The 24,984-nt window shown below is 38.2% G+C and overlaps 5 protein-coding genes across 7 annotated transcripts; 1 reads left to right on the plus strand and 4 right to left on the minus strand.

Annotated features, from left to right (window-relative positions):
* Nucleotides 1–89: 89 nt before the first annotated feature.
* On the minus strand, nt 90–6,238 carry LOC134003116 (probable dual specificity protein phosphatase DDB_G0281963). Its single transcript, XM_062442248.1, has 8 exons — nt 6,031–6,238; nt 5,587–5,804; nt 4,829–5,027; nt 3,818–3,824; nt 2,515–2,587; nt 2,171–2,390; nt 1,868–2,091; nt 90–1,145 (listed from the first exon to the last, which is right to left on the minus strand). The coding sequence occupies exons 1-8, from the start codon at nt 6,156–6,158 to the stop codon at nt 931–933; spliced, it is 1,284 nt and encodes a 427-aa protein (XP_062298232.1). The 5' UTR covers nt 6,159–6,238; the 3' UTR covers nt 90–930.
* A 1,515-nt stretch (nt 6,239–7,753) lies between these two features.
* Nucleotides 7,754–11,884, minus strand: LOC134003533 (dual specificity protein phosphatase 13B-like). Its single transcript, XM_062442765.1, has 4 exons — nt 11,813–11,884; nt 10,277–10,461; nt 9,058–9,278; nt 7,754–8,292 (listed from the first exon to the last, which is right to left on the minus strand). The coding sequence occupies exons 2-4, from the start codon at nt 10,429–10,431 to the stop codon at nt 8,066–8,068; spliced, it is 603 nt and encodes a 200-aa protein (XP_062298749.1). The 5' UTR covers nt 10,432–10,461; nt 11,813–11,884; the 3' UTR covers nt 7,754–8,065.
* A 2,726-nt stretch (nt 11,885–14,610) lies between these two features.
* LOC134003534 (dual specificity protein phosphatase 13A-like) lies at nt 14,611–15,915 on the minus strand. Its single transcript, XM_062442766.1, has 3 exons — nt 15,788–15,915; nt 15,370–15,587; nt 14,611–14,822 (listed from the first exon to the last, which is right to left on the minus strand). The coding sequence occupies exons 1-3, from the start codon at nt 15,913–15,915 to the stop codon at nt 14,611–14,613; spliced, it is 558 nt and encodes a 185-aa protein (XP_062298750.1).
* LOC134003531 (sphingomyelin synthase-related protein 1-like) lies at nt 14,862–23,752 on the plus strand. 3 transcript variants are annotated; one of them, XM_062442762.1, is made up of 6 exons: nt 14,862–15,099; nt 20,592–21,167; nt 21,927–22,022; nt 22,159–22,276; nt 22,376–22,526; nt 23,337–23,752. In XM_062442762.1, exons 2-6 carry the CDS (start codon nt 20,611–20,613, stop codon nt 23,639–23,641), a joined length of 1,227 nt encoding a protein of 408 aa, XP_062298746.1. In that variant the 5' UTR covers nt 14,862–15,099; nt 20,592–20,610; the 3' UTR covers nt 23,642–23,752. The 3 variants fall into 3 exon arrangements, with proteins under 3 accessions (XP_062298746.1, XP_062298747.1, XP_062298748.1); XM_062442763.1 differs by lacking the exon at nt 14,862–15,099 and adding an exon at nt 19,613–19,738; XM_062442764.1 differs by lacking the exon at nt 14,862–15,099 and adding an exon at nt 19,700–19,748.
* Nucleotides 17,945–18,827, minus strand: LOC134003117 (dual specificity protein phosphatase 13A-like). The gene is made up of 3 exons (XM_062442249.1): nt 18,691–18,827; nt 18,379–18,596; nt 17,945–18,226 (listed from the first exon to the last, which is right to left on the minus strand). Exons 1-3 carry the CDS (start codon nt 18,825–18,827, stop codon nt 18,033–18,035), a joined length of 549 nt encoding a protein of 182 aa, XP_062298233.1. The 3' UTR covers nt 17,945–18,032.
* Nucleotides 23,753–24,984: the final 1,232 nt, after the last annotated feature.

A 24,984-nucleotide genomic window follows, 5' to 3' on the forward strand; every position in this document is an offset into this window, starting at 1 on the left:
ATTGAGATTTCACCCCCTAAAAGCTCGGCATGACTTTGATCATGGGTAAAATTCTAGAGCAATAATTATACACAACAGAGAGAAACAGGCAGGTTTTGCACACCTTTAATATTTAATACAAAAAAGGTCTTGATGTAAATGATGCAAAAAAAACAACAACACTATTGACACAACTTTAAAGGGAATAATTTGAATTTAAAAACATTTTAATACTCAGCATTTGGATACATGTGGCAGACTTGTGACTTGCAATTTCTTTATTTAGACCAGTGAAATGCATTTTCGTAACTTGTAGCAACTTTGTAGATAAGTGGTTACAGCACATGCCTTATATCTGCAACTAAATACCATATACCTGGTTGAAGTCTAGCAAGGGACCTTTGTTGCATGTCATACCCATTTCTCTCTCTCCCATTATTTCCTCTCAGTCTCTCTGCCACCAACTGTCCATTAAAGGCAAAAATGCTCTATAATAATAATAAAAACAAAAAGACTTGCATCTTGACTTGGATTTGTCTCACATTACTTGCTGTGTCTTGACTGAGACTTGTCCTGAGTTTCTCGTGACTTGACTTGGTCTCCAATGATGTACTTCCTGGTTTAGATTTGACTCACATTACTCGAGATTTGACTCAGACTTGTCTCCAATGACATGAGACTTGACCTCAGATTTGACCTGCAACTTGCTATGATAAGACATGAGACCCAACCTGATCTTGAATCGGATGACTTGAGAGCTGACTTGGACTACCTGTAATTAATGTAACGTGACTCTCAAATGAGTTGTCACTTAACTTGAACATGTCTCAAATACGTAATGAATTGATTTGGACTTGACTTGGACTAATGACCTACAGTATAACCTGATTTGAACTTGTCTTGAATGACTTGAGGCTTGACCTGAGTCAACTTGCCCATTAAGTCTTATAATCAGCTTTGCTCTGTAGCGTTGTTTCTTTTCTCCTGGAGCTCCATGTCCAAATCTCTCAGCTGTTTCAGGAAGCCCCAGTTGGGGATGATCCGCCTGCGTCTTTTCACGTGATCGATGGCGTCGACCACTGTCATGTTCTCACAGATCATGAGGTAGGCGAGGAAAAGCGTGGCAGACCGACTCCTTCCCATCACACAATGCACCAGCAGCTTATCTGGAGATGCACAAATAACACAATCAGGAAGTCGGTACATTTACTAATTATTTAAAGGTTCAGTTCATTCAAATTATACATTTTTGCACTTTCTTACTAGTGGTATGTAGCCCTGAGATATCTAAATTTTTTATTTCTGCTGCCAAACCATTATGAGGACGCCAAATAGAAATTCATTTGTAGTGCTCAAAGCAAACAAATTAAGCACAAATCGAGATCGGTGGTGAATCTGTATCTGTAGGGGGAAGAGAGGTTCTGTTTGCTTATGGCTAAAGAGACTGAGGAACAGATTTATGGATTGTGAATTTTTGCTTATTAAGTTTCAAATTACCACCAATAAAGCACACATTCTATATATTTCTATGTATTTCTTATTTCTATTTCTTTTATCAAGTGGGTTTTATTTTCCGTCTTATGGTATGTTCATTTTTAAAAAAAAATGTTTTTACATGCTTATATGTTCATTTTATGTCCTTTTCATTTGAAGCACCTGGTGCATGTAATTGCTTTTATTGTAATGCACTTTGAGCTGCAATTCTTGTATGAAAGGTACCATACAAATAAAGTTATTATTATTATTATTATAATTATTATTATTATAATTATTATTATTATTATTATTATTATTATTATTATTATTATTATTATTATTATTATTATTATTATTATGATGTAGTGTTTTTTCTGTAATTTGGCTGAAATGACCCTTTGTGTCATCTTACTCTGAGGGTTGCTTAGTGTTTCTTCAATAAACCGGGCAGCAGAGACAAAATACTGGCTGAGGTCAAACGTCTGGACGTCCTCTGCTACCACACCATAATAGACGATGTCCATGTCACTATAGTAACCAGCTCCAGTGTCCACGTTGTTCCATGTCCCTTCTGCTGCGTTCAAGATGTGAGTAATCCCCAACTTCTTCAGATTATGTTTGTCCTTTGCAGTCTCCCTGCAAGAAGCCAGTGTGAATATTCTTTTAATCCTCTATTAATTTATTCGTTTTAGTCATTTAATGCTTTTTCACTTACTCGTCCCCGATGTAGGTGTTAGGCCAGACCTCGTTGACATGAGTGTAAGCCACACTCCCACGGTTGAGGATTTTCTCCAGCTCATAGCCCCCAGGTGTGACATATTCATCCACTGGACTGGATTCCTCTGCTGCCTTTGTAACATTTATCTTGGTGCCAGTCTTTGACTTGTGAGAAGCCATTTTCTCACTGTGGCTTCCTTTCACACATGATTTATTGGCTTAAGGGAGAAAAAGAAATACCACACTTGCTTTTCTTTCCCTTTGCATTTTTCTGCCCTATACAATCATGAAAAAGCATTGTTTTGTTTCTTGTTTTTCTCATGCATCTCCAACACAACTCACCGAGAGATTGAAGTCCTTCATTTCCCTGCTCGACAATTTTGTTTTCATCATTCTGCCAGCTTGTGAAGCCGTCCTTAAAGGCAGAACATGGTGAGGTTTAATTCTGGCAGGCTCAAGTCAGGGCACAGATTGTGTAACCGCTCTGTGACGGGCATCAAATGCAGAGGATATTTTTAGGGCTGTGATATGGCGGCCCCCTGACCTTAGCTGCCACGTTCCCTGCCTGTGGGGAGAACTTCCACCCAGCAAGTCCCTGCCATCCACTTCTAAACACACAACTTTAATCTCTGCTGCTGGCAGGAAGCCATGCTTATCCAAACTTTGCACTTGCCAAAGGATACCCGTATTCACTGGAGTGAACAGGGCACTCTGAGCTTTTGCTCAGCTGTATGAGCGACTCCTTGAAATTGTGTCAGTCTCTCTTAGCCTTTCTGCATATCTTTGAGACGCTGGGAGAAACCGTGTTAGCGCTGCCTCACAACACCCGTTAAGGATGTTCTGCATCTTCTGGAGCCTCTCGGGGGGCCAAACGATAACTGAAATGTGTCAGACTGTTAGACAGATGAGGTTTTTTACAAGATGGCACATGTCTTTGATTCCCCATGATATGATATGCATGGTCCATTCAGTGATCTAAATGTGAGCCGCCAAAGTGAGAGTGTGATGATGACTGTATTGCAGAATGGCTGGATGAAGCTGCTAACATGTCAGACAGAGTTTTCACACCATCAGACTCCTTTATTTTTCCCTCATATCTTCATACTCTGCCATCATTCATTCTGACAGTGAAATCATTAAACCTGTGATATCCAATTCCTTTTAGTTTGGCAGCATCTCTCTCTCTCTCTGTCTCCCAGCGTGCTCTAGAGAGCATCTCTTATTAAGATAGCTTCAACGTTTCATCTCTTTTCAAAGTCTGACCTGAATCTGTATACACGCTCAGAACCATGCTGCCATATTTTTGTCATCTTGTATCAAGCCTCTTTAGACATCCCAGTTTTAACTGTACAACGCTGGACTGCAGCAGTTAAGACAGTATTTTGAGAAATGTGAATAAATAAATTAAGCATTGTTTATTTATAGGCATACACTGTCTTTGTTTTGTTCGAGTACAGCAGGGATTTTGGCAGTTGTGCTCCATTTGTTTTAATGGTCTCTGTAATATTGATTGTGCTGTGAATTAAATGGCCATAGCAGTGTTTTTATATATGTTAGCTTGTTACAGTTTTCTCTAATTGCTTAGGCACTATCTTTGAAACTATAGACTATTTTTGCACTCCATCCCCAAGAGACCAATGTTTACAGTTTTGCTAGAAAGAAAAAAAAAAAGTTAATTTATTAATCTTAATCTGTTATGATTAATTAATATGTTTAAGCATTCAGAGAAAAACTGTAATTATATACACATACATTAGACTTTACATATTAACTGACTGTTTTCAAATGCACGCAGGTCACTTTTAGATTTTTAAATGATTTAGAGGTTTGTGTCAAATAATATCAGTACAATATGAAAACCAGTTTGCAGCAGAGCTGTTTTTACATTTTTTCAAGTCACAGGAGACGAGTCCAAGTTAGTTATTCAGTAATTTAAGATAATTCCTTGATGAGTCATTTTAGACCAATCCAAGCCAAGCCTCATGTCTGTAAGAGTAAGTCTAGTTTTTCCATATGTGTCAAAATCCCAAGCCTTCATAATCAAAATGCAAGTCAAGATGTAAGACTTTCAAGTCTTGTGATGCTGACCATTAAAATCTAACAGCATTTGAATATTTTCCTTTCAAAGCTGTTAATAATGTTTTCTTTTTGTCATTTTAATACACAGGCATACTATCTCAAATATAAATGTATAAATATTAAAAAGCTGTTGCTGTCCAGTTGTTGCAGGAAGTCTTCAGGAAGTCAAGTCTCAACATCATCAACATCTTTAACAGACGCTTGAATCTTGCTCGAGCGTGAACATTAAGTCTGCATGTGCATGTTATTGTCATGTGAATACAGGGCAGATATTTCAAATGAATCTGCTCTGGCACTGAATTATCACACAGACTTTGTGATGAGATGGATTACACAGCTAGAGTTTGCTAACTGATGTTCATACTGTATAGAAATGAATGGAAACTGATTGCTTCCTGGAAGGTAGAATAATACATCCAAAAACTAAAAACACAAAAGCTGTGATACAAACATGTGATTTGTCTTAATCAGACAAAAACAGGCAAAATCATTGGTGTTTTCTTTGATTTTTATTAAAAACTATTGATACTGGAAGAAATAGTTTACCATCGCTGTCATCTCTACTTGTTGATATTACATCGTCCTCCTCTGTAGGGCCAAGAATGAGTCCAGAACACAGAGTTGCTTCAAAAATCCAACATTTGGGAGAATGTTTCTGTGTTTACGAACAGCCTCAAGAGCATCCACAAGGGTTCGTCTTTCTTTGATCATGAGGAAGGCCAGCACTAGAGTTGCTGAGCGGCTGATTCCTCGTGCACAGTGTACGAGCACTTTACCTACACAGAACAAGAGACAGAATCACCTCAAATGTCAGCTGAAAGGTTTGCATAGAAACACACAGAATTTGACTTTCTTTTTTCACTTCTAAAGACGAAAATGTTTAAAACATTAATAGTGGCTTGTATTCAAGCAACAATATCAAGACCCTGAAACCAAGGCAACTAAGTGGAATTCAGCCATCATTAAATTTTTATTTACGCCTGTGCTTTTCCAACTGTGTCAAAATATCATTTGTTATTTATAACAAAGATGGAATGAAAACATATGTGACTGTAAAATTCTTTATTTATTCCTTCTTAAGTGTAAAATATACAAAAAACTTGCATAATTCATATTGAATTTGTTTAACTAATAGGTCTTAGTGAAGAATTCCAAAAATATTGTGTGCTGAATGAAAAAGCAGAAACATAAACACATTTTTGTTCTAATTCTTCAGACTTCAGAAGATGATACATAGGTCTACTGTCATATCATTGGATTGCAATACATCATGATGTGATATAGCATTACACCCCAATCCTAATGTGTTTCTTTTACTTGGATCTGTGACTTTACCTTTCTGATTCAGAGCACTGTGGATGAAATCAGCCGTCTCAGTGAAGAATGGGCTCAAGTCAAAATGTTTACAGTCTGGTGCTTCTACGCCGTGATACAGTATGTCGGTGTCTTTGTAGAAATGTGGTCCAGTATTAATGTGCTGGGGGCCATCTGCAGCATTCACCACATGTGTTATTCCCAGATTCACTAACAGGGTTTTATCCTGAGCTGTAGCCCTGTAAATAACACAAGGGATGATACAAGGAATGTCATGTTTTTTTTCTCACTTATGGCCAGCTCTGTAAGCATACTGTGTGTTTGCCAATGCATCACTGGTGACTCAAATGTACAGATTTCATATTTGTACCACTAGTTGGCCAAATACAGGATGTGTTTGCAGCAACAGTTTCACATTCAAATCACCATATTGCAGCTGAGCCCTGAAGTGAGAATGTCACTTACGCGTCTCCGATGTAGAGGTTGGGCCAAACCTCGTTGACAGCTCCAGTAGGGCGTCTGTTCTTCAGCAGAAGGCTGAGCAGATCGCAGGTGGGTGGTGTCTGATACTCTGGCTCCTCCTCTGGGCTCATATCTGCAGCATTCACTCAAGTGGTATCATATAATTATCACAAAGTACATAAACGAAACACTTAGATAACAGATAACTTTTCCTGAATACTTGATTCTCTTGAAAGGAACATTTGAGAAGTCGTTACTGCTATCCTGTTTCGTTTTTCTTCCTGCAGGCATTTAGTAGAGGAACTGTAGTAAACTCTAACCTTATTGCTGCAGCTTGCCCTGTTTTCCATCTGAGCTGGATAGAAGTGTTGTTTAGAGGCTGAGCCCTGCTGGAACTAGACAGCTGAGGATGCCAGAGCCTGGGCAGGAGCAGCATGGACTATTTATTCCTCGGATGACTTTGACAGAAGCCAGCCTGCTCGTGTTGTGACAACTTGGACTACAGAGCCATAGCAGTGTTTACAGTTTAGAAAAGTCTAAGTGATTCAAAACATTGTGAAGAATTACGTCAGACTGCCAGTTCAAACCACAATTTGTACCTGATGTAGGGAATATAAGGGATAAGGCTGCTATTATTTTATCTTTTTATTTTTTAACAACAAAATGAATTTGTTCTGAATGTAACATGTATTGTCTGTGTGCCAGTGACTGATATGATCATTCAAACCAAGAAAAAAACATAAGACAGCCAATATTGTTTGGTGACACATTCCTTAATTATGATCAACACTGTAGATTATTTTCAAATCACTCAGAAAGGGCTTTTTCACAAGCATAACATAGTGTTTACACTGCTGAGACAACTAAATGTTAACAAAACGATGTCACCTCAGGGTCCATTTAGTAGCTATTTTGGAGCTTTTGATCATATCACATGATCTTCCCCAGCAAATGGAGTTTGCCAGTTGTCATGGAATGTGATATGCTCAAATTTCCATTTTTGTTTGTCACTTTGTTTTGGGAAAACTTGTTTCTTTGCTTTTTTTTCCTGCATTGATTTGTTTAGCTATGCAAGAGTTGACAGAGCATACAAACTGGAGGTAAGGAGAAACTAGTCAAAGTTTTAAAAAGAATCCACCGACCAGCACCTCTAAATTGTATTGATAAACTCAATAGATCTTGTTTAATTTGAGCATAAATCGACCTGTGAAAATGTCAACTTGTAGTGTGCTGTAACTATTTCTTGACTGGGCGCAGTGACTTCCTTGACTTCTCCCTATAAAGCATATAGTCAATAGTATAGTATGTTGTATACCAGTAAACAAGATCATTAATTGAGATTTTGCACACTTGTCAGTCATCACTTTGCACAAGCACTACCACTTTAGTTTTTGCATGTATAAACACCCCGTAGACATGACTCCAGGAAATCACTGCACACAGCCAAGAGATAGTTACACAAATCTTATCATTTTTACATTTCTGTTTTTGTACAGATTAAACAAATGAAATATATAACATATTCATTTGTTAGCTTTACCTGCCGGTGCCTAGCTGTTTCCCTCCTGCTTCCAGACTTTATTCTATGCTAAGCTACGCTAACCATCACCTGCCTGTAGCTTCATATTAAGAATACAGACATCTTATCTAACTCAACATAGCTCAACATAGGTCTTTATGCTAGTTGAGTTAAGAAGAAATATGTCACTGCAACATCACGGCTCTTTCATGTATTTTTATTAGTCTTTGGGTGATGACAGATATGTTCTTACACAAACCTGTTAAGATAAATTAAGTGTTGGTTTTGGTCTATTAGTATTCTTAATAACAACAAAAAGATTAAAGGAATAATTCCAGCCTTACCTTTTAATGTATTTATACATTTATACAATTTTGGAAAATAGTGGAAAATATATCTTACAAAGAAAAGACAATTAAAAAATGTTTTTACATAGATTTTGTTTTTGTGATATCTACTTCAAATTCAGATACTCATAGAAAGCAGCAAATCCAAATTTATAGACCAATTGATTTTATTTCAAGTCCGTCCGTTGAGGTTGCAGCTTGTCGATGATCCCTGGTAGTGCAGCTTTTTGTCCAGCTCTCGGAGCTGCTCCAGGAACCCAGTGTTAGGACAGATGTTCCTGTTGGGACTAACAGCTTTAAGGGCGTCCACCAGCGTCATGTTCTCGTGGATCATTAGGTAGGCCAGGACCAAACTGGATGAGCGACTGAGACCCATTGCACAGTGGACGAACACTTTACCTACCAATGGGCGGGAATAAAAAAAACTCAAATTCAAGAGCTCAACTCATCCTCTACCATCTCAATGTCTATATGTACAACCATGCGACAACTGGATTATTGTGGCAAACTTTATTCTAACTGTCTAATTTGTTACTTCGCTGTGGATTAAAAGCTGTGCACATCACAGAGAGGAGTGCTTCTAACTCCTGACTAAAAAGTTTTCAACAATGTTGCAACAAATGTTTCTACACACGGTAATCCCTGGTTCCTTATCAGCCCCGAGGATTAGGGCGCAGAGGAGCGCGTAATTGAACTGTCTTGGCGTCTGTGTATTTCTGCCGGGGATTACTGTAGGCCCTGCCACACACTGGAGCCCCCGATCAGCCAGCATGTGAAGGAGGAGGCCTCATCTTATTACTGTCATGTCAGATACCGACTTCACTTTGCATAACAGGCCGGGTAGGCACAGGCCACAAACATAATTGTGTAATTTCCATGTCCAATAAAAGTGTTGCTTACAAATTACCAGGGCAATCCATTTAAAACCAATTTTCCTGGCCAAGGTCTGAGTTTATGAGAAGATTACCGTGGGGGAAAGATATTAGCTTGATATTATGTTTAGTGTTTGATTTGCATTTTAATGACTAATACAACTGGGGGCTGCTGTAATGGGAATTGACTGACAAATGTTTCTGTACCTTGCCTTGCAGTAAAAAGATGTCTTCCCCAAGTTAATGTGTAAAAATGATGAGAAATACCTTGAGCACAGTGAGAGCTGCTCACCTGTGGGCGAGCCCAAAGCGTTCTTGATGAAATTGGCAGCTGGGTAAAAGAAGGGACTCAAGTTAAAGGATGGCATGTCAAAAGCTTCCACTCCATGATAAGTGATTTTTGTGTCTCGGTAGAAGCTGGGCCCTGTGTTGACATTGAACTTCCCATCAGCGGCGTTAAGTACATGGGTGATGTGGTGAGCCTGGAGTGTCCTCTTGTCTTTGGCTGCATACCTAAAGAGAAGAAGCATCATTATGCGTCAATGCAGATGAGCGAAAGAGGGGTTTATCATATCTATGAGCACACTGCATGGTAGTAAACAATACATATGGCATTGGAGATACAACTGCACCAGTCATATATAAAAGAGTACTGGTATTATGTCATGAAACTGTTCAAATGTGTTTGTGTTTGCCAAGCTGTGGATCCACATTGAGGTGAATGATCCCTTTTATTGGTGTACAGTTCATCCTCTGTCAACATACAGTAACCTACTTTGTTTTTTTAAGGTAGACTCTTACAGCTCTGTTCACCCAAATTGCAAACAATTAAAAAACATGTCAAGAGAGTGTTGAAAATGCTACAAGCAACATAAACAAAATTAATTTAATCTTTTTTATGTGGGCAGAAATTTCAAGCAGATATCTGAACCTGGGCAAATAAAAATATCAGGGTTTTGTTTCATTTGGCCCCACCTCTGTATCTTCTAGAAGCATTTTGTATTGTATTATTATATATAATAGAAGCTGTAACACAATACTGACATAATGTTTTGAATGTTGATATAGTATCAGATATTTCTGGCCACCTTATATATAAATCCACTCTCCTTGTAGCTCCAATTTTTATCTCCACCAACTCCTGAAGGGCATATGTCCACCAGCGTCGCTAACTTTTTCTGCCTCTCGTTTGGTGCCTGGCTGGGCAGGTAGCATATTGCTAACTTTTTAGTGTTTTTGCTAAAGAAAGATTATGTTGCAAGAGCCCCAAGAGTGAATCGAAACAAAAAACCAAAACCAAGTTGAAAGGCAATGATGAATTTGGTGGTGATTCTCTTTGGGTTCGTCTCAATGTACAAAATGTAAAATCTATTAATTATATAAAAGGATTAATATAGATATTTTAGGCATTAGTAAATTATTGTGTATCAATTATTTCATAGCTTTTTATCTTTCGCTGATGAAAGTAATAGTATAAATGTGTTGAATTTATTTTATTGCTCTTGTCTCACATGTCTCCTATATAGATCCTGGGATGGACTTCATCCAGATGGTTGCTGGACCCTTTCTTTATCCACATCAGCCTCTGGAGCTCTGAAGCTGGGGGGGTCTCATACCTGCCATTTGCCCCCTCAGGGCTCGCTAAGCAGCTGAGCCCTCTGGGCATGTCTGGATGCTCCACTTTTGCTTTTACAATCTGTCACATAAACCCCCCCCCCAAAAAAACAAACAAAACAAACAAACAAACAAACAAACAAACAAACAAACAAACAAACAAAACCCCAACATTTGACATTCAAGTTTAACTGCTTAAGCAGTGGTTTTGTGGACCCCACTATGAGCTGAGAAGTCATCAAAAAGGGTGGAAATGTTTGTTTCCCCTTTAATTTGCTCCTTTGTAGTCCAAGAAAATGTATGCAGATACAGGTACAGGCATCTGGTGTTCCTGTGAATGCCAAATAACTCTATTGATGGTTACTAATAGGTTTTATTGCAGTGAGGGAATCATCTTAGGTAACACTGAGAGAGAAATACAATGTGGGATTAAAGTGAGGACCACTAATTAGAACATTAGCTATACAGGCCTATAGGCTCTAAATATAGTATATTATTATGCCAGTAAATGCACTCCATAGTGGCAAAGGACCACAAGATACATAATTGTAGGATGACCTTATGATGCTCTCATTATTTTATGCACAGTTCAGTAGCGCTTGGTAGATTTATTTATCTCAAGAGATACAGAAAATTGGTATTCAAGGCCTATAAACATCAGCTTTTCATTTCCTGCAGGCAAGTCTAACCTGTGCATTTACAATTTACACACTGGGCTTTAGAAAGACTTACACTATGCATACTGTATACATTAGCATCCATTTAGGCAGCTGTGTGATTCTGCTCCAGCCTGAGGACGTACAAGTGATGTGTATGCATTGTTAGAGTAAAGAAACCGATGGCAGCTCTACCTCTTATTTGCATTCTGCTGGTGTGTGGAGACATAATGTGGCACTCAGGTTTGGAGACCTATTGTCGTGTCCACAGGGATGAGTCATTGAGACCAAATCTGTTTCAGTGACCTTTTGTTAAGCTGCCGTGGCATATGGAGGTTCCCTCAAACATTATGATGGCTTTATTCATCTCTGCATGTGCATGGTTCCACACGCCTGCCTGCATGAGTGTCATTCAGAGCATGTGTTTGCAAGAAAAGCTGCATTTGACCTAACATATGTTTGATGCATGTGAGTGTGTGAATCTTGAAGGCAGAGCAAAGTGTGTCTCTGCACAAGTACAACATGTGCCCACAGTACCTGGAGGCTCTTCTTTTTCCTCATTGATCTATAAGTACAACCCTTCCCTCCCTCCCACAGTCGGAGCAGAGAACTGATTTCCCTGGTGCACATGCTGAGCTGCAGTGCTGCTTTCATAGCCTCCCCCCCTTAGGCTAACCTGTCCTTCCTGCTCTACTTCTGTGTAATTAAAGATGCTATGTATGGGAAAGTGCCCACGGTTAACATAGAGGGCAAATAAAAATGGCTTTTTTTTTTTACCTCCTCCGGGCCTCTTCTTGGTGGTTTTATGAATTACACTTCCCTCTTTAGGCTTTCGGATGTGGTTCTTCTGAATTTGTGGGCAAATTAATAAAAGTGTGGTGATCCATCAGGCAATGTAGTATCATCATAGTACATACTCATTTATAGAAGTGCTTCATAAACATGTTTACCTTGCAAATAAAGACAAACAGTACAATAAATCCATACAAATATACTCTACATACTAAATATTTTCCAACATGGACCTCCGAAGCAAATTCGTTATATTGTTAGTAGACACTTGCCTTGGCTGGAAATGTTGCTTTTCAAAGTCTCTGCACAAGAGCTACATGTAGGTCGACAGCACAACTGTCTGCGTTCTCCTTGGTAATCTACCCTGCAACCTTTTTTGCTATTTTAACATCTGAATCTCAGCCCAAAATAATTCTGGCATCATCCTCTGCATTCCTTAAAGGTTACCCGAGCTACCAGCACAGCACAGGAGAGAGGATAGGACACATGGCTTTTTCAATAGTGGGAGAATTGAATCAGTGCTGCTGTACTCAAGCTTAAATCTGACACAGTTTTTAGATGGAGATTCTTCTCCACAATGAAATTCGTTTAAATTCAAACCTGGATGTTTGATTAGGAGTTGCTGATCTTCTTTGGTTTATATGTTAATCATTTCCTTAGTGAATGCACATAAACTAATATAAGACAAATTGAAAACCTTGCAATTTATAACACTTGAAACTGCAATATGGATGCATTCAGTCTTGACTAAATCATAGAAATAGCATGTTGAGAAGAGTGGAAAGATGAACGCATATAAAAAAAACTCAATATTTCTCTTTATCATGACAAATATAATATCCACAGAAGAAAAACAAATACTGAAATTGAACTTCTGACTCCGGCAATTCAAATCGTGACAAATTAATGCAGATTTTTCTTTTTTCAGTTGTTTCTATATCATACAATGTAATGTTTCCACAATTAACAGTTTCATTTTATTAAATGTTTCTTGTGAAGATACCCATGTGTGTGTGTTTTTGTGTGTGTGTGTCTGTGAGAAACTTTCAGATAAATCACTGCTGTCAAACTCTACATAAGATGCATGCGTGTGTGTTTGACATACGTTATATTTCTATGATTTTGTGTGCAATCAAAACACCTGAAATCGTTTGATGTACAGCAGTGATCAGCTCAGATGTCTTGGCAGATACACCAAAGGAATTTCATACTGTGAACACAGACGGGTTGATCTTACTTGATAAAAAAGTCAGATGCTGTAGATTGATTCCCATCTTGAGTTTGAATGTTGATTTGCAGAAACAGAAACATCGTCTGTCATTTCTGAGACTCTTACAAATTTACCAAAACATGATGCTTTGAAAAACATTTTCCATGTGACATTTGGTCCATCCTGCTGTAATACAAAGTGAGATGCTGAAGCCATTTTACAAGAATAAGAGGTAAAATCAGAATTCAAAATATAGGTAGTCATAACAAGTGAATATCTCATCATCATTAGCTTTTCAGTCTTGTCCCCAATTTCACTTCACATTAAGTTTGTGTTCAACCACAATGCATTTATGGTAAGACATCCTTATTATACTTACTAAATCATTAAAAAAATACCAAGATTAAATATTTATAGAAACTGTAGCTATCACACAGGATTTAAAGTATTAGACAGAAAACATCAAACATTTTAGCCTGATAGTAGCACCAGAGAAAAGGTAATGTAACCCATGTGGTGGAAAGTAAACAAGTACAAGTACTGTATTCACACACAATTTTGAGGTACTTACTTGAGTATTTTCATTTGATGCTACTTTATACTTTCACTCCACTACAATTCAGATGAAGATCTGACACAATGGATAATATAATACATTTTTAAAATACCACACATTGTTTAAGATGAATGCAGTGCCTTCCAACCTTTTTGGATTTTGACATCTTACAAAAGGCAATGTGGAGAAGTCACATTTTAAATGTCTATAAGTTGTTAACACCACCATCAATTTTCCATCTAAACTTCCCACATCATTTAATTTCAATAAATGTTCAAATGATCAAATATTTCACCAAAAATCAAATTAGGAAGGAATCTCATGACCCCTCAGATTTATGTGGTGACCCTTTGAAGGGGCCTGACCCCTAAGTTGGGAACCATTGGACTCAACAGCTCTACCTCCAGCAGCTACAACAGTAACATGCTGCACACACTGATGCTTCAGTATTAATAATCTAATGATATCATATATAATAATATATCAGTCACAGGGACCAAGCTACTTCTTTCACTGCAATACAATATCAAACTGATAATATGTATCCTATGTGCTTTTACATCAGTAGTATTTTGAATGCAGGACTTTTTCTTGTAATGGAGTATTTTTACAGTTATATTGGTACTTTTACTCAAGTAAAGGAGCTGAATATTTCTTCCACCACTGATGTTACCTAAATCAAAGGTTTATTGTCTGTACTGTGGCCAGCTTGTCAGACTCAGCTGTTCTTTCTGTACTTTCTTATTCGTACTTTATCAGCCTCATCTGTGCTTGAGGGGAATATTAGCCTGTTAGCATGTTTACAAACATAAAATTGTATTCTCACATGCATGTTAAGAACAACTGGATAGTAACTTACTATTAGCATGTAACATGTTAACATGTAAACATAATCATGTCAGTGTTTGTCCAGTATATTTCCCCCTGGTTAAGAGTATTGGACCAACAGACCGAGCAGCATCGTCATCAGCATCATCATCCACATCTGTGTGGTTAAAAACTGTAAACTTCTCTTGATTACAGGATCTGACACGTTTTCTTTTTTCTTGTCATCTGAAGATCCAGATCCAACAGCAAAGCCAGGAAATTCCTGTTGGGGTAGATGGCTCTCTTGTGGATCAATTTCTGCAAAGCCTGTTTGAGCGGGAGGTGATGGTAGATCATGAGGTACGCTAACACCAAGGTCGATGACCGGCTCATTCCCATGATGCAGTGCACCAGAACTTTCCCTGAAGAACAGACGAGATGAAGGCAGAGAGGGATGTAAGGGAAGGATTAGTGAGAGGCCTCAGTCTTATTAATATCATACATGACTGCTCGCCACACGCTGCGGCCTTTCTTTTTTCCTGCTGTGAGCTAAAAATAGAGCCCACAATTCATCGCCTTTGTTCATTTAAGGTCCCTTTGCAGACTGGGCCTGCCTGTCTCTTTAATCCCAACTCGTCCTCTGCTTGATAGCTTCTCTGAAAGGAGCCATGGTCACATTATAGACTTAAATTCTGCAAGGTAAGACCTTTATTATTACTGCTGGCTGAAAATACACTTACATACCATTACAAGCTGTGGTACACTGTGGACACAGGTGAAATTGAAAGGATGACAGGAGGGGAGAATTTAAATATATGGGTTTATGTAGTCAAATTAAAGATGCAATGTGCAGGGATTAAACAAATACTCAATCTTCATAGCTACTTAATAATATAATTAGAACTAATTCACTATACAGAGGGTTAGGTATGATAATTCATGTGAAAAAGAAGCCTTGAGTAGTCTTACCATCAGGTGACTTGAGAGCTTTATGGATGAAATCAGCTGCAGGCTGGAAGTAAACATCCAGATCAAAGTGTGTGGAGTCATCTGCTGGAATGCCACAATACACAAAGTCGTTGCCATAAAAGCTTTGGTTCCCTATGCTGCCTTGCTTGGAGTGAGCAGCGTTTAATACATGAGTTATACCTAATTTCAGCAAGACAGCCTTGTTTTGGGCTACTGCCCTAGTAAGATAAAGAGATAGAAAGAGATTCAAGACTTATGTGAACTCTATATATCACAGCACAATATTTTCATGTCAGAATATTAACTTGCAGGAGTTATGTAAAAGAATATGACCTTGGGAAACTGTTAAACATAACACACTTCACCACAAGCCAAACTCATTTAGTATGGTTTAAATTTAAGATACATTTATACTTACAAATTCCCTATGTATATGTTTGGCCAGACCTCATCAACTTGACTGAGGTGTAGTTTGCATGAGTCCAAAAGCTTCTGTAAATCCTTCACAGTCAGATATTCTTTTTTCTTTCCTTTCAGGGCTGACATTTTAAGTCCAAATCCTAACGTCTTGGATCGATTACTGTTCCAAATGTTTATTGTATTAAAGCAGTTCCCGTTTACGCCGGCTCAGGATGATCTGTACGAGCAGGTGTTTATCTGCAGTCACTGGACAGTTACCCAATTTAGTGCTTAACCTAGCGTGTAGTCTTACTCATGCAGAGGGCAGAACAACAAATACACTGCAGCCCACACTCTGCCTTTCACACCACTGTGGGACTAATTTAATAAGCCTCAAACAGAAATGAATCATTCCATAAAGCAGTGATAATTGGGTATGATTACGATTATGTGTGTTGATCACAGAAAGTCCACTGTAATGCAGCATTTATGGAACAAAAATACTGTAACAGCTTAGTATGTTTTCTTTATTTTTCTGACATGAATATTTTCTGAGGGCAAATTGGATGAAAAGAGAAAAATTAAGCTTCACTATTGGCTGCACATGACATCAAATAGTCTTAACACTGCATAAAATATCTCTTTTAACCCTCATGCGAGGTTACAGGTCAATTAGGTTCATTTTAGCTTTTAAATTGAAGAAAAGCGTAATTAACCTCTCTTTTACACCATGAAATTTAATGACTTCTCCTCCTCGTTCAGGGTCATGGATGTGTATGTAAAATGTGGACGCAATGTTATATGTTTTGAAATATTGTGTTTATTACAAAATCAGTCAATAACTGTCTCCAGGCCCTTTTGACCTGGAGACAGTTATTGATTCATTATTTTGAGTGCTGCTTCTCCTTATGTGTGATTGATACCAGCTGATGAACATGTGTCCATGCATGTGTCAGGACAAAGTTTAGTAAGTAAGAAGATATTTTTAGTCATTAATGATCTCTGAAGATGACTCAAAGAAAAAGCATTGCACGTCTTCTTCTGTGTCTGATTTACAATATATAAAAGATCATGGTAATCTGAGGATTGTCATGTTGACCACAGAAAAGCCATGGCAGATTTTTGGGTTTCATATATGTATATAATCATGTAATCATGAATGTGGTTTCCAGCACTTGCCTCCATGATATAAACTTGACCTGAGTCCACTGGATCCACAACACATGTTGGCAAGAGTTGCCTTGTCCTTGAGCTGACAATGAAATCATCACCACCTGTGTAAAATGCATGGGGTTTAAAAAATAGATTCGTGAAAACTTTTGCATTACTGTACATTTGTCTCATGTGGATTGAAGGTTAATTATCAAGAGCAGCCGAGGGTCTTAAGTCCTTCAACATGAGTAAAAGTAACACTTAAATTTAACCCAACCTTTTTTGTTTTTATAGGTAGTATATAGAAAACTAATTAGTGATTTCTAAAAGTATTTATTAACTGCCACAACACATACACAAATCATTCACAGGCAAGTTTAAAGCTGTTAATAGACATGTTGCTATATGTGCTTAACTGTTATGTTATCAAGCATTCATACATTCTCTCTTAATATACGAGTTGTGGATGCTTCATATAATGAGTTATAGTTGTTGACAATAACATGAATTAACACTTTAAAATATCCTGAACACTGCTTACAACCAAAGTACAGTGTGTTATAAACCATCAGTTGATTGTATATGAACGCTAAACAGGAGAGTTTAACATGATGTCTCAATATGGAATGAATGAAATGTAATTATTTGAAAGTTAAATATTACGTTTGTATATTTTTAATTAAAGTTACAGCAGAAATTGAATTTTAATTGAAAGGGTAATGTTTGATTTTTTACCCATATAAGATAACCAAAGACTTTAACTGTAACACAACATAATGGATGTACTTTTTCTTACAATAATACAAGTCAATCTGTCTCATATTAGGTTTTAAATGAATTCTGGCTGAGGTCTATGCTGATTACACTGACCTCCTACTAATATTAGGGTCAATATCTAGTGAAAAGGCAGCATGACTCACATCAAATGCAGCACCAGAGTCAAGGAAAAGACTGTGGTTTCAATAGAGCTCTTGAAACAAAGTGATTAAAGTGAAAGTACAGTGTCTCCCTCCACTGGCAGGCACAGAATCTTTCATTTGTCTTGAGGAAAAGAGGCATTTGAGGCTCTGTAAATTAAAATATCAGTGCTGAGGGTTAAATATGATTGGCGTTCATGATGTCTTGCGCAGTTTCACATCCAAAGCCCGAAGCTGTTTGAGGAATCCTCTGTTTGGGAAAATCCACCTGTGCTCTTTGACTTTATTGATGGCCTCTAGTAGAGTCTTATGGTGGTGGATCATTAGATAGGCCAGGACAAGGGAGGCAGACCTGCTCACTCCGACTGCACAGTGGACAAAAATCCGTGCTAGTGAGGAAGAAGAAGGGGAAGATTACAATGAGCCTGCAGCATAAAGTGATACTGGGATTTTACTCTGAATAAGATGAATGACTTGAGGAGAAGCCTGCACAGTCTGACATAAAAATGATTGACATTAAAGCAACTTGATGGGTATTTACCACCAGCTGTGTCAAGTGCATTCTGAATATACTCAGCAGAGGGGAAGAAATAGCGAGAGAGGTCAAAGGACGGTGAGTCATCTGCAGGCACTCCATAATAATCCACAGCGGATCCGTAAAAGTCATGACTCCCCTGACAGTACATCCTCCCATGAGCTGCATTCAGAACATGAGTGATTCCCAGCTTCCACAGACTGTAGCGATCATTGGCTACTGACCTGTGCATAAAAGAAATCATTCAGAAACATATTACAGGGTACAAATACATCAAACTGTGGTTCTAATGTTATGCTATAACCTGTTGAGACTTACATGTCACCAATGAACAGGTTAGGCCAGACTTCATCCACATGATTACCAAACCTTTTTCCTCCATACAAAACCTTCACCAAGTCTTTCACAGAAGGAGTTGCAGGGGAAACGGCACTACCTTCCTGCTGATTATTCATAGTTGATAGTATTAACCTTTAAAATAGCCCTCACAACAAAATGCTACTCTGAAATTATCCATTGTATAATTTCTTCTTCCAACATTTATATTCAAACTTGAGGCTTTACTACAACCCGTACTGACAAGGACAGGTGTCCCTGCTCTAAAATTACATCAGTGACCCATATTCTAAACACTTGTCACTTCGAGTCATGCTATCTTTATAAAGTGAAAATGAGTTTTTATTAAATTCCACATCAATTTTTAACTTAAATTAAAGATAAGACTACTTAAGAGATACATTTTAGTATTTCACTGTTTTGGAAAGACAAGACTGCTCCAATTTTAATTATTTACTTGATCAAATGTCTTATTTTCTTCCCCTAGAGAAGCCGTCATTGGAAAACAAAAATTGTGGACAAACTTTCTATGATTTTTGGTCAACTTCTGTCTTATATTTGGGAAATGCAAAATGCCAGAAAAAGTAGAGTAGAACAAAACATTTATAGAATGATGTCAAAGACATAAGTCTGGCTCAAAAACATACTGAACAAGTGCAATTTACATTATATCCCAGCACGATCATTTTGTGATCATAAACTGCTCCAAAAATTACTTTTCACCATTACAATCACAACACTGATTAACAAAGGCGATGCAGTTCCCGCTTTTCACCAGAGAGTGTCACTGTTGCCAAAGTAGGATCAATCCATTATATCTGAATGTTATTGCGCAGCTTGTCTGCACATTACGACCTTGTGTTATCAACAGTAATGCTAAGCGCGAAGACAGGGCGAAATGATTCCCAACAAGCCCTCTGTTATTTCAGCAGACAGTAATGCGACTTCTTCAGATTCTTGTGAGATGCCATACAGCTAGCTGGTCTTCCAAATAAGTTTCTGTATCGTCTCCTGTTACATCTCGGCCCGGGTGAGTGAGCGTAAGGCACAGTAATTGATCAAGCTAGGACACGGCTTGTTAGCTGATGTTAGCTAGAGCTGAATTAGCCCCTAGTGTTATTGTGCAAGAGGAGAAGATGCTATTGTTTGGTATCATGTCTACCTCAGGCATTTGAATGGTACACAGTCACCCAGCAGGTTGTCTACTTAACTCAAGAGGCTTTGAATTAGTTAAGTTAGCAGTGGTTTTATCTGCTGGCCTCATCTTACTGACCGCCAAGTGACGCGTGTTATTTGCAGAAGCATGGTTTTTAATAGACCGTCTTTTATGAGCTTCTGTTTGTTTTGCAAACTACAGTGCCATTAAGTCATTAAACGGAATAAATGCCAGCATTGTATGAGTACAGTGACAATCTTGGGAGTACACCTTAGAGACAAGGTTTTTTCAGTGACACAGTATTGAGGATAAACCTAATTTAACTTAGTGTGAAGGAGAGCCTCATCTAATAATAAGATTAGATGGGAGTAAAAGAAACAAGTCATCCTTAACAAGTACAGAAGTATTAAAGTCACTGACTGGTCAGAGGAATATTGCATATTTGCTCCTTCACCTACAATTTTTAGGGTGTGGTTCCCACTGTGCAAACTTCTCTTTGTTAATTCTTGTTTACCTCGTACAGTTGCTCAAGGTATGAATAAGCTTGTTTGTGTAGCTCAGCGATAATATTGTGTGTCACTAACTTTGTGGCAGTCTTGTGTGGTTCATTTGGGATTAGTTTTGCTGATTCAGTGAAAATAAAGGGACAAAAAAAGTCTATAGGGAACTGATACTGAAAGTCAGTTGTTGGAGACACACATATAATTTTCCTTTTTATTTTCCCCAGCCTTCTTATTGAGGAGGAAATGACCCAACTGAGTGTCCGTCGCTGGACGCCCAAACATGTGGCCAAGTGGCTAAAGGAAGAGGGCTTCTGTGACTATGTGGACCTTTTGTGTTACAAGCATCGACTGGATGGCACCAGTTTACTCGCCCTCAGCGAGTATGACCTCCGCTCACCACCTCTGGAGCTCAAGGTGCTGGGGGACATCAAGCGGCTAATGGTGTCGATCCGCAAACTCCAGAAACAGAACATGGATGTGTTGGAGGAGCTGGGTCTTCCCTTTGATGGCCACTCGCCTACAGGCTCCGGAGGCAGTTTGGACTGGCTGTGTAATGGGGACCCAAGCAGAGACTGTGACAGCACTGACACAGCACCAGTGGGAGAGGAGTATCATCAGTACACCAATGGGAAATACAAGCAGCAGACAAGGCGCCTTGATCCAGAGTACTGGAAAACAGTGTTGAGCTCCATCTATGTGGTGTTTGTATTTGGGTTCACGTCCTTCGTCATGGTCATAGTGCATGAGAGGGTGCCTGACATGCGCATGTACCCTCCACTGCCAGATATTTTCTTAGACAGGTGAGTGTGTTGGAGCTCATATTAAGATTTTTGATACACTCTGATTTTTCTGACATGTGCTACAGAAAATTGAGTAAGCAGTGAAATGCCAAAGAGAGTGAAACAAAAGATTTTTATTTATTTTTAAGCAACTTTCAGAATCGCACCAGATGGTGGACATTATAACTGCCCTACTTCCTTGTACCATGTTTCTATTATTGTCCTCCCATATTCCTGATGGGCTATCTTTGGTTCAAAGATATCTTTTTTTTTTTTTTTTTTTTTTTTTTTTTTTTTTAAAGTGACCCACTTTGTAGAGTGACCTGTAGTGTAGGAACAGCTTTGAGCTGCTCATGGAATTTCTTTGTGCATTGGGAGAGCAGAGGGAATTGCTGCTGAGGTAATTTATTCAGACTAGTTATGGATCTCACAGAATTTGATTACAGCATATTTAGCTATTTTATGAATATATTTTGTTACTGGAAGAGAAATCAGCAAATAGTGAAAAAGAGCTTACAGTGATGCATTTAAATAGCTTGTTTAGTTCAAACAATATTCCAAAAAATATTCAGTTTAGAAAAATATTAAATAAAGAAAGGCAGCAGAAGCTGGAACCAGCAAATGTTTTGAGATTTTTCTTGATAAATGACTTGAACCTTTTGTAGGTGATCAAAATAGTTTTCAATTAATTAAAGTAAATTATTAAGTCTGAGGATCGACTAATCCATTCACTGATAAGTTATTTCAGCACTAAATCCCTTTATATCCTCTTTTCATCAGTGTCCCTAGAATACCATGGGCCTTTGCCATGGCAGAAGCATGTGGAGTGATACTCTGTAACATCTGGCTGCTGGTTCTGCTACTACATAAACACAGGTAGAGTCCTGACTATCTTTTACATCAGTGTATTGTTGACAGTTCAGAAATTGTGCTGTCTGATATGAACGGTGTGTTGTCAAACTTATGGCCCTGGAAACACCGGGTTGACGTTTATGTGTCTTATGATTTGTAGGTCCATCCTTTTGCGGCGCATGTGCAGCCTCATGGGGACGGTGTTTATGCTGCGCTGCATCACCATGTTTGTCACCTCCCTGTCTGTGCCAGGACAGCACCTGCAATGCTCAGGAAAGGTGACATATTGATCTAGTTTGAGTTCATCATATCTTAAACACTACATCGCTCCCCCTTTTGAAAGATCAGTTCGACTTCTTCTCTCTTCTCTCTTCTAGATGTACGGTGACATGTGGGCCAAACTGCAGCGAGCTGTGGCCATCTGGAGTGGCTTTGGGATGACACTGACAGGAGTGCATACGTGTGGTGACTACATGTTCAGCGGCCACACTGTGGTTCTCACCTTACTTAACTTCTTTGTCACAGAGTGTGAGTAACTTTTCTTGACATGCTATAATTTGATTATTGACTACTTTTGCATTTTTATTTTACATTCAGAAGGGAACAGAATTACTTTATTTTTAACCTCAAAAGCCTTTAAAACTATTAATATTAAGGTGAACTGGCTTTGGGATAACCAACAACAAATTAAATGCTCCTCAGTTTATGTATTTATGATGAATAATTAATGGTTTAATAATTTAATTTAGGGATTCTCTAATCGGCCTCTCCCCGAAAGTGCAAACTACTTTCTTTTTTCTAATTCATCTTTTTACTTTTTATTGATTCACAAAAAGATAAATGGAAAATACTGAATTCTGTCAGTTGACATGTATGGCTGTTGACGTTTGGATGTTTGTTTGTGCTCTTTTTGGGCAAAGCAAATTCCCCTAGGAGCGATAAAGATTTCATTCATTCACTCATTTCACTCATTCATTAAGTCATTCATTCAAACACTTAAATAATGTTTAAAATGTCACAGTGGATAGCAGGCTTATCCACATTCATTCATGAAAATCATGAGAAATTATGACCATTTATTAAAAGCTAAGACCCAGGAGGTTCAAAGTACATAATCAGAATGTCAGAGGTGGAGGAAGAATTAGTGTGATCATATTTTGAAACATTGTCCCTTTGTTTCCACCCAGTGTTTTTCTTTGGTACTACAACTGAAATTTAAAAACAAAAATAGTCCTTCCATTCAGGAATATGTTACATTTCAGAGGAGTGTAGCAAAAAGTAGAAAAAATAAAAATAATAATAATTTGCTAAAATTAAATGCTGTTTCTTATTTCACAGACACCCCAAGAAGCTGGAACTTCATTCACACGTTGTCATGGGTCCTTAATCTCTTTGGCATCTTCTTCATCCTGGCTGCACATGAGCACTACTCAATTGATGTGTTCATAGCGTTCTACATCACTACAAGACTCTTCCTGTACTACCACACTCTAGCCAACACTCGGGCTTACCAGCAGAGCCGGCGAGCTCGCATCTGGTTCCCCATGTTCTCTTTCTTTGAGTGCAACGTCAACGGGCCCGTTCCCAACGAGTATTGCTGGCCCTTCTCTAGACCCACCATGATGCGGAGGCTGATTGGATAATGAACGGCATTGGTACTGTCAGACACTTTTTAGCCCATGCTGTTTTTTTTCTGCTTTGTTAAGTTGCCAACTTGAGGCCGTGTGTGTGTGTGTGTGTGTGTGTGTGTGTGTGTGTGTGTGTGTGTGTGTGTGTGTGTGTGTGTGTGTGTGTGTGTGTGTGTGTGTGTGTGTGTGTGTGTGTGTGTGTGTGTGTGTGTGTGTGTGTGTGTGTGTGTGTTTCTCATCAACAAAGACGACTCTTGTGATCCTGTGAGCACCGCGGCCTAATGCAATACACAGAGCCATACCTTCTCATATTTTGGGACTTAGCTCCTCGCCTGCTTCTCCTGTCACCATTTTTAGTCGGATTACATAAAATCCACAAAACCCTGCAGAGTTTCTTCAAAGGCTCCATGAACACATTTTGAGCGCTGTGGTGATACATTGCATTTATTGGTTTCGTATATTTAGTCTGAAGGGTTTTATGTAGCATTAACTGCATTTCCTTAGTACTTCGCAACAAAAAATTGCAAGTGTTTGATAAATGGAAGCCACATCAACACAATTCTCAGGCAGCAGTGCACATAATCTTTTACAGCAGTTTTTCATTTCCTGTGCAATTAACACACCTGATCATTTCTTCAACTAAATACATCTCCCTATGGACCACTGGTAAAGCAATATGTAAAGGATCTACATTACAATGTTGCTTTTGTCTGTATGATAAAAAATTTTCATTATGTTGAGAAGCAGATTACTTGTTTGCATTCCTAGAGAGTTTACGCTTATACTTTGACAGTATTACTAAATGCTGACAGAGAAAATCATGGCTCATTGTATGATAAATGACCTTGACTCATTTATTTATATAGTTCACACAATCTGCCTTTTCCATACTAGACCCAGTCAAGAAAATTAAGAAGTATAGAAAGAAAATTCTTTTATCTGCCAAAAACATGGAATGATTTTTTTCCAGTTGTCTTAAATATAATTCCATTTGCCAATTATGTTCAGTGTTAAAATAGCTCTGTCTATGTAGAAATGTTCCAGATTTACCATGTTTACTGTTGGATAGTTGTATAGTGCTTTTTTAATCATCATACATTGTAAATGACCAGACTGACAATTTGAGCTCTCCCTCTTATTAATTCTTTGACATTCATGTGTAGTAATAGTTCTTAAAAGGATCCTTAAATTTGTATGTATTTGTTTATATTAATTTATTTCATTTTGTAAATGTCAATAGGTATTTTTATATTCTATATAGAAAGTTACAGCAACATGCACATAGAGAAATATGTTTACAGTTGCTCATAACTATCTATTTGTTTGAAACACAATGTGCTTTTTAAGTGTAATGTTGA

This window comes from Scomber scombrus, chromosome 21, assembly GCF_963691925.1.
Source record: "Scomber scombrus chromosome 21, fScoSco1.1, whole genome shotgun sequence".
NCBI classification, from domain to species: Eukaryota; Metazoa; Chordata; class Actinopteri; order Scombriformes; family Scombridae; genus Scomber; species Scomber scombrus.

Coding starts and splice junctions, on each gene's coding strand:
- LOC134003116 (XM_062442248.1), bottom strand. CDS start 6,158: ATGAGCCCAGAGGAGGAGCCAGAGTATCAGACACCACCCACCTGCGAT. Junction 5,028..5,586: donor CAGTGCTCTGAATCAGAAAG/GTAAAGTCACAG, acceptor TGTTCTGTGTAG/GTAAAGTGCTCGTACACTGT. Junction 2,092..2,170: donor AACACCTACATCGGGGACGA/GTAAGTGAAAAA, acceptor GGCTTCTTGCAG/GGAGACTGCAAAGGACAAAC.
- LOC134003533 (XM_062442765.1), bottom strand. CDS start 10,431: ATGCCCAGAGGGCTCAGCTGCTTAGCGAGCCCTGAGGGGGCAAATGGC. Junction 9,279..10,276: donor AGGATCTATATAGGAGACAT/GTGAGACAAGAG, acceptor TCTTCTCTTTAG/GTATGCAGCCAAAGACAAGA. Junction 8,293..9,057: donor CGCTTTGGGCTCGCCCACAG/GTGAGCAGCTCT, acceptor GCCCATTGGTAG/GTAAAGTGTTCGTCCACTGT.
- LOC134003534 (XM_062442766.1), bottom strand. CDS start 15,915: ATGTCAGCCCTGAAAGGAAAGAAAAAAGAATATCTGACTGTGAAGGAT. Junction 15,588..15,787: donor AACATATACATAGGGAATTT/GTAAGTATAAAT, acceptor TTATCTTACTAG/GGCAGTAGCCCAAAACAAGG. Junction 14,823..15,369: donor AGCTCTCAAGTCACCTGATG/GTAAGACTACTC, acceptor TCTGTTCTTCAG/GGAAAGTTCTGGTGCACTGC.
- LOC134003117 (XM_062442249.1), bottom strand. CDS start 18,827: ATGAATAATCAGCAGGAAGGTAGTGCCGTTTCCCCTGCAACTCCTTCT. Junction 18,597..18,690: donor AACCTGTTCATTGGTGACAT/GTAAGTCTCAAC, acceptor TTTTATGCACAG/GTCAGTAGCCAATGATCGCT. Junction 18,227..18,378: donor TGCACTTGACACAGCTGGTG/GTAAATACCCAT, acceptor CTTCCTCACTAG/CACGGATTTTTGTCCACTGT.
- LOC134003531 (XM_062442762.1), top strand. CDS start 20,611: ATGACCCAACTGAGTGTCCGTCGCTGGACGCCCAAACATGTGGCCAAG. Junction 21,168..21,926: donor CCAGATATTTTCTTAGACAG/GTGAGTGTGTTG, acceptor TCTTTTCATCAG/TGTCCCTAGAATACCATGGG. Junction 22,277..22,375: donor ACCTGCAATGCTCAGGAAAG/GTGACATATTGA, acceptor TCTCTCTTCTAG/ATGTACGGTGACATGTGGGC.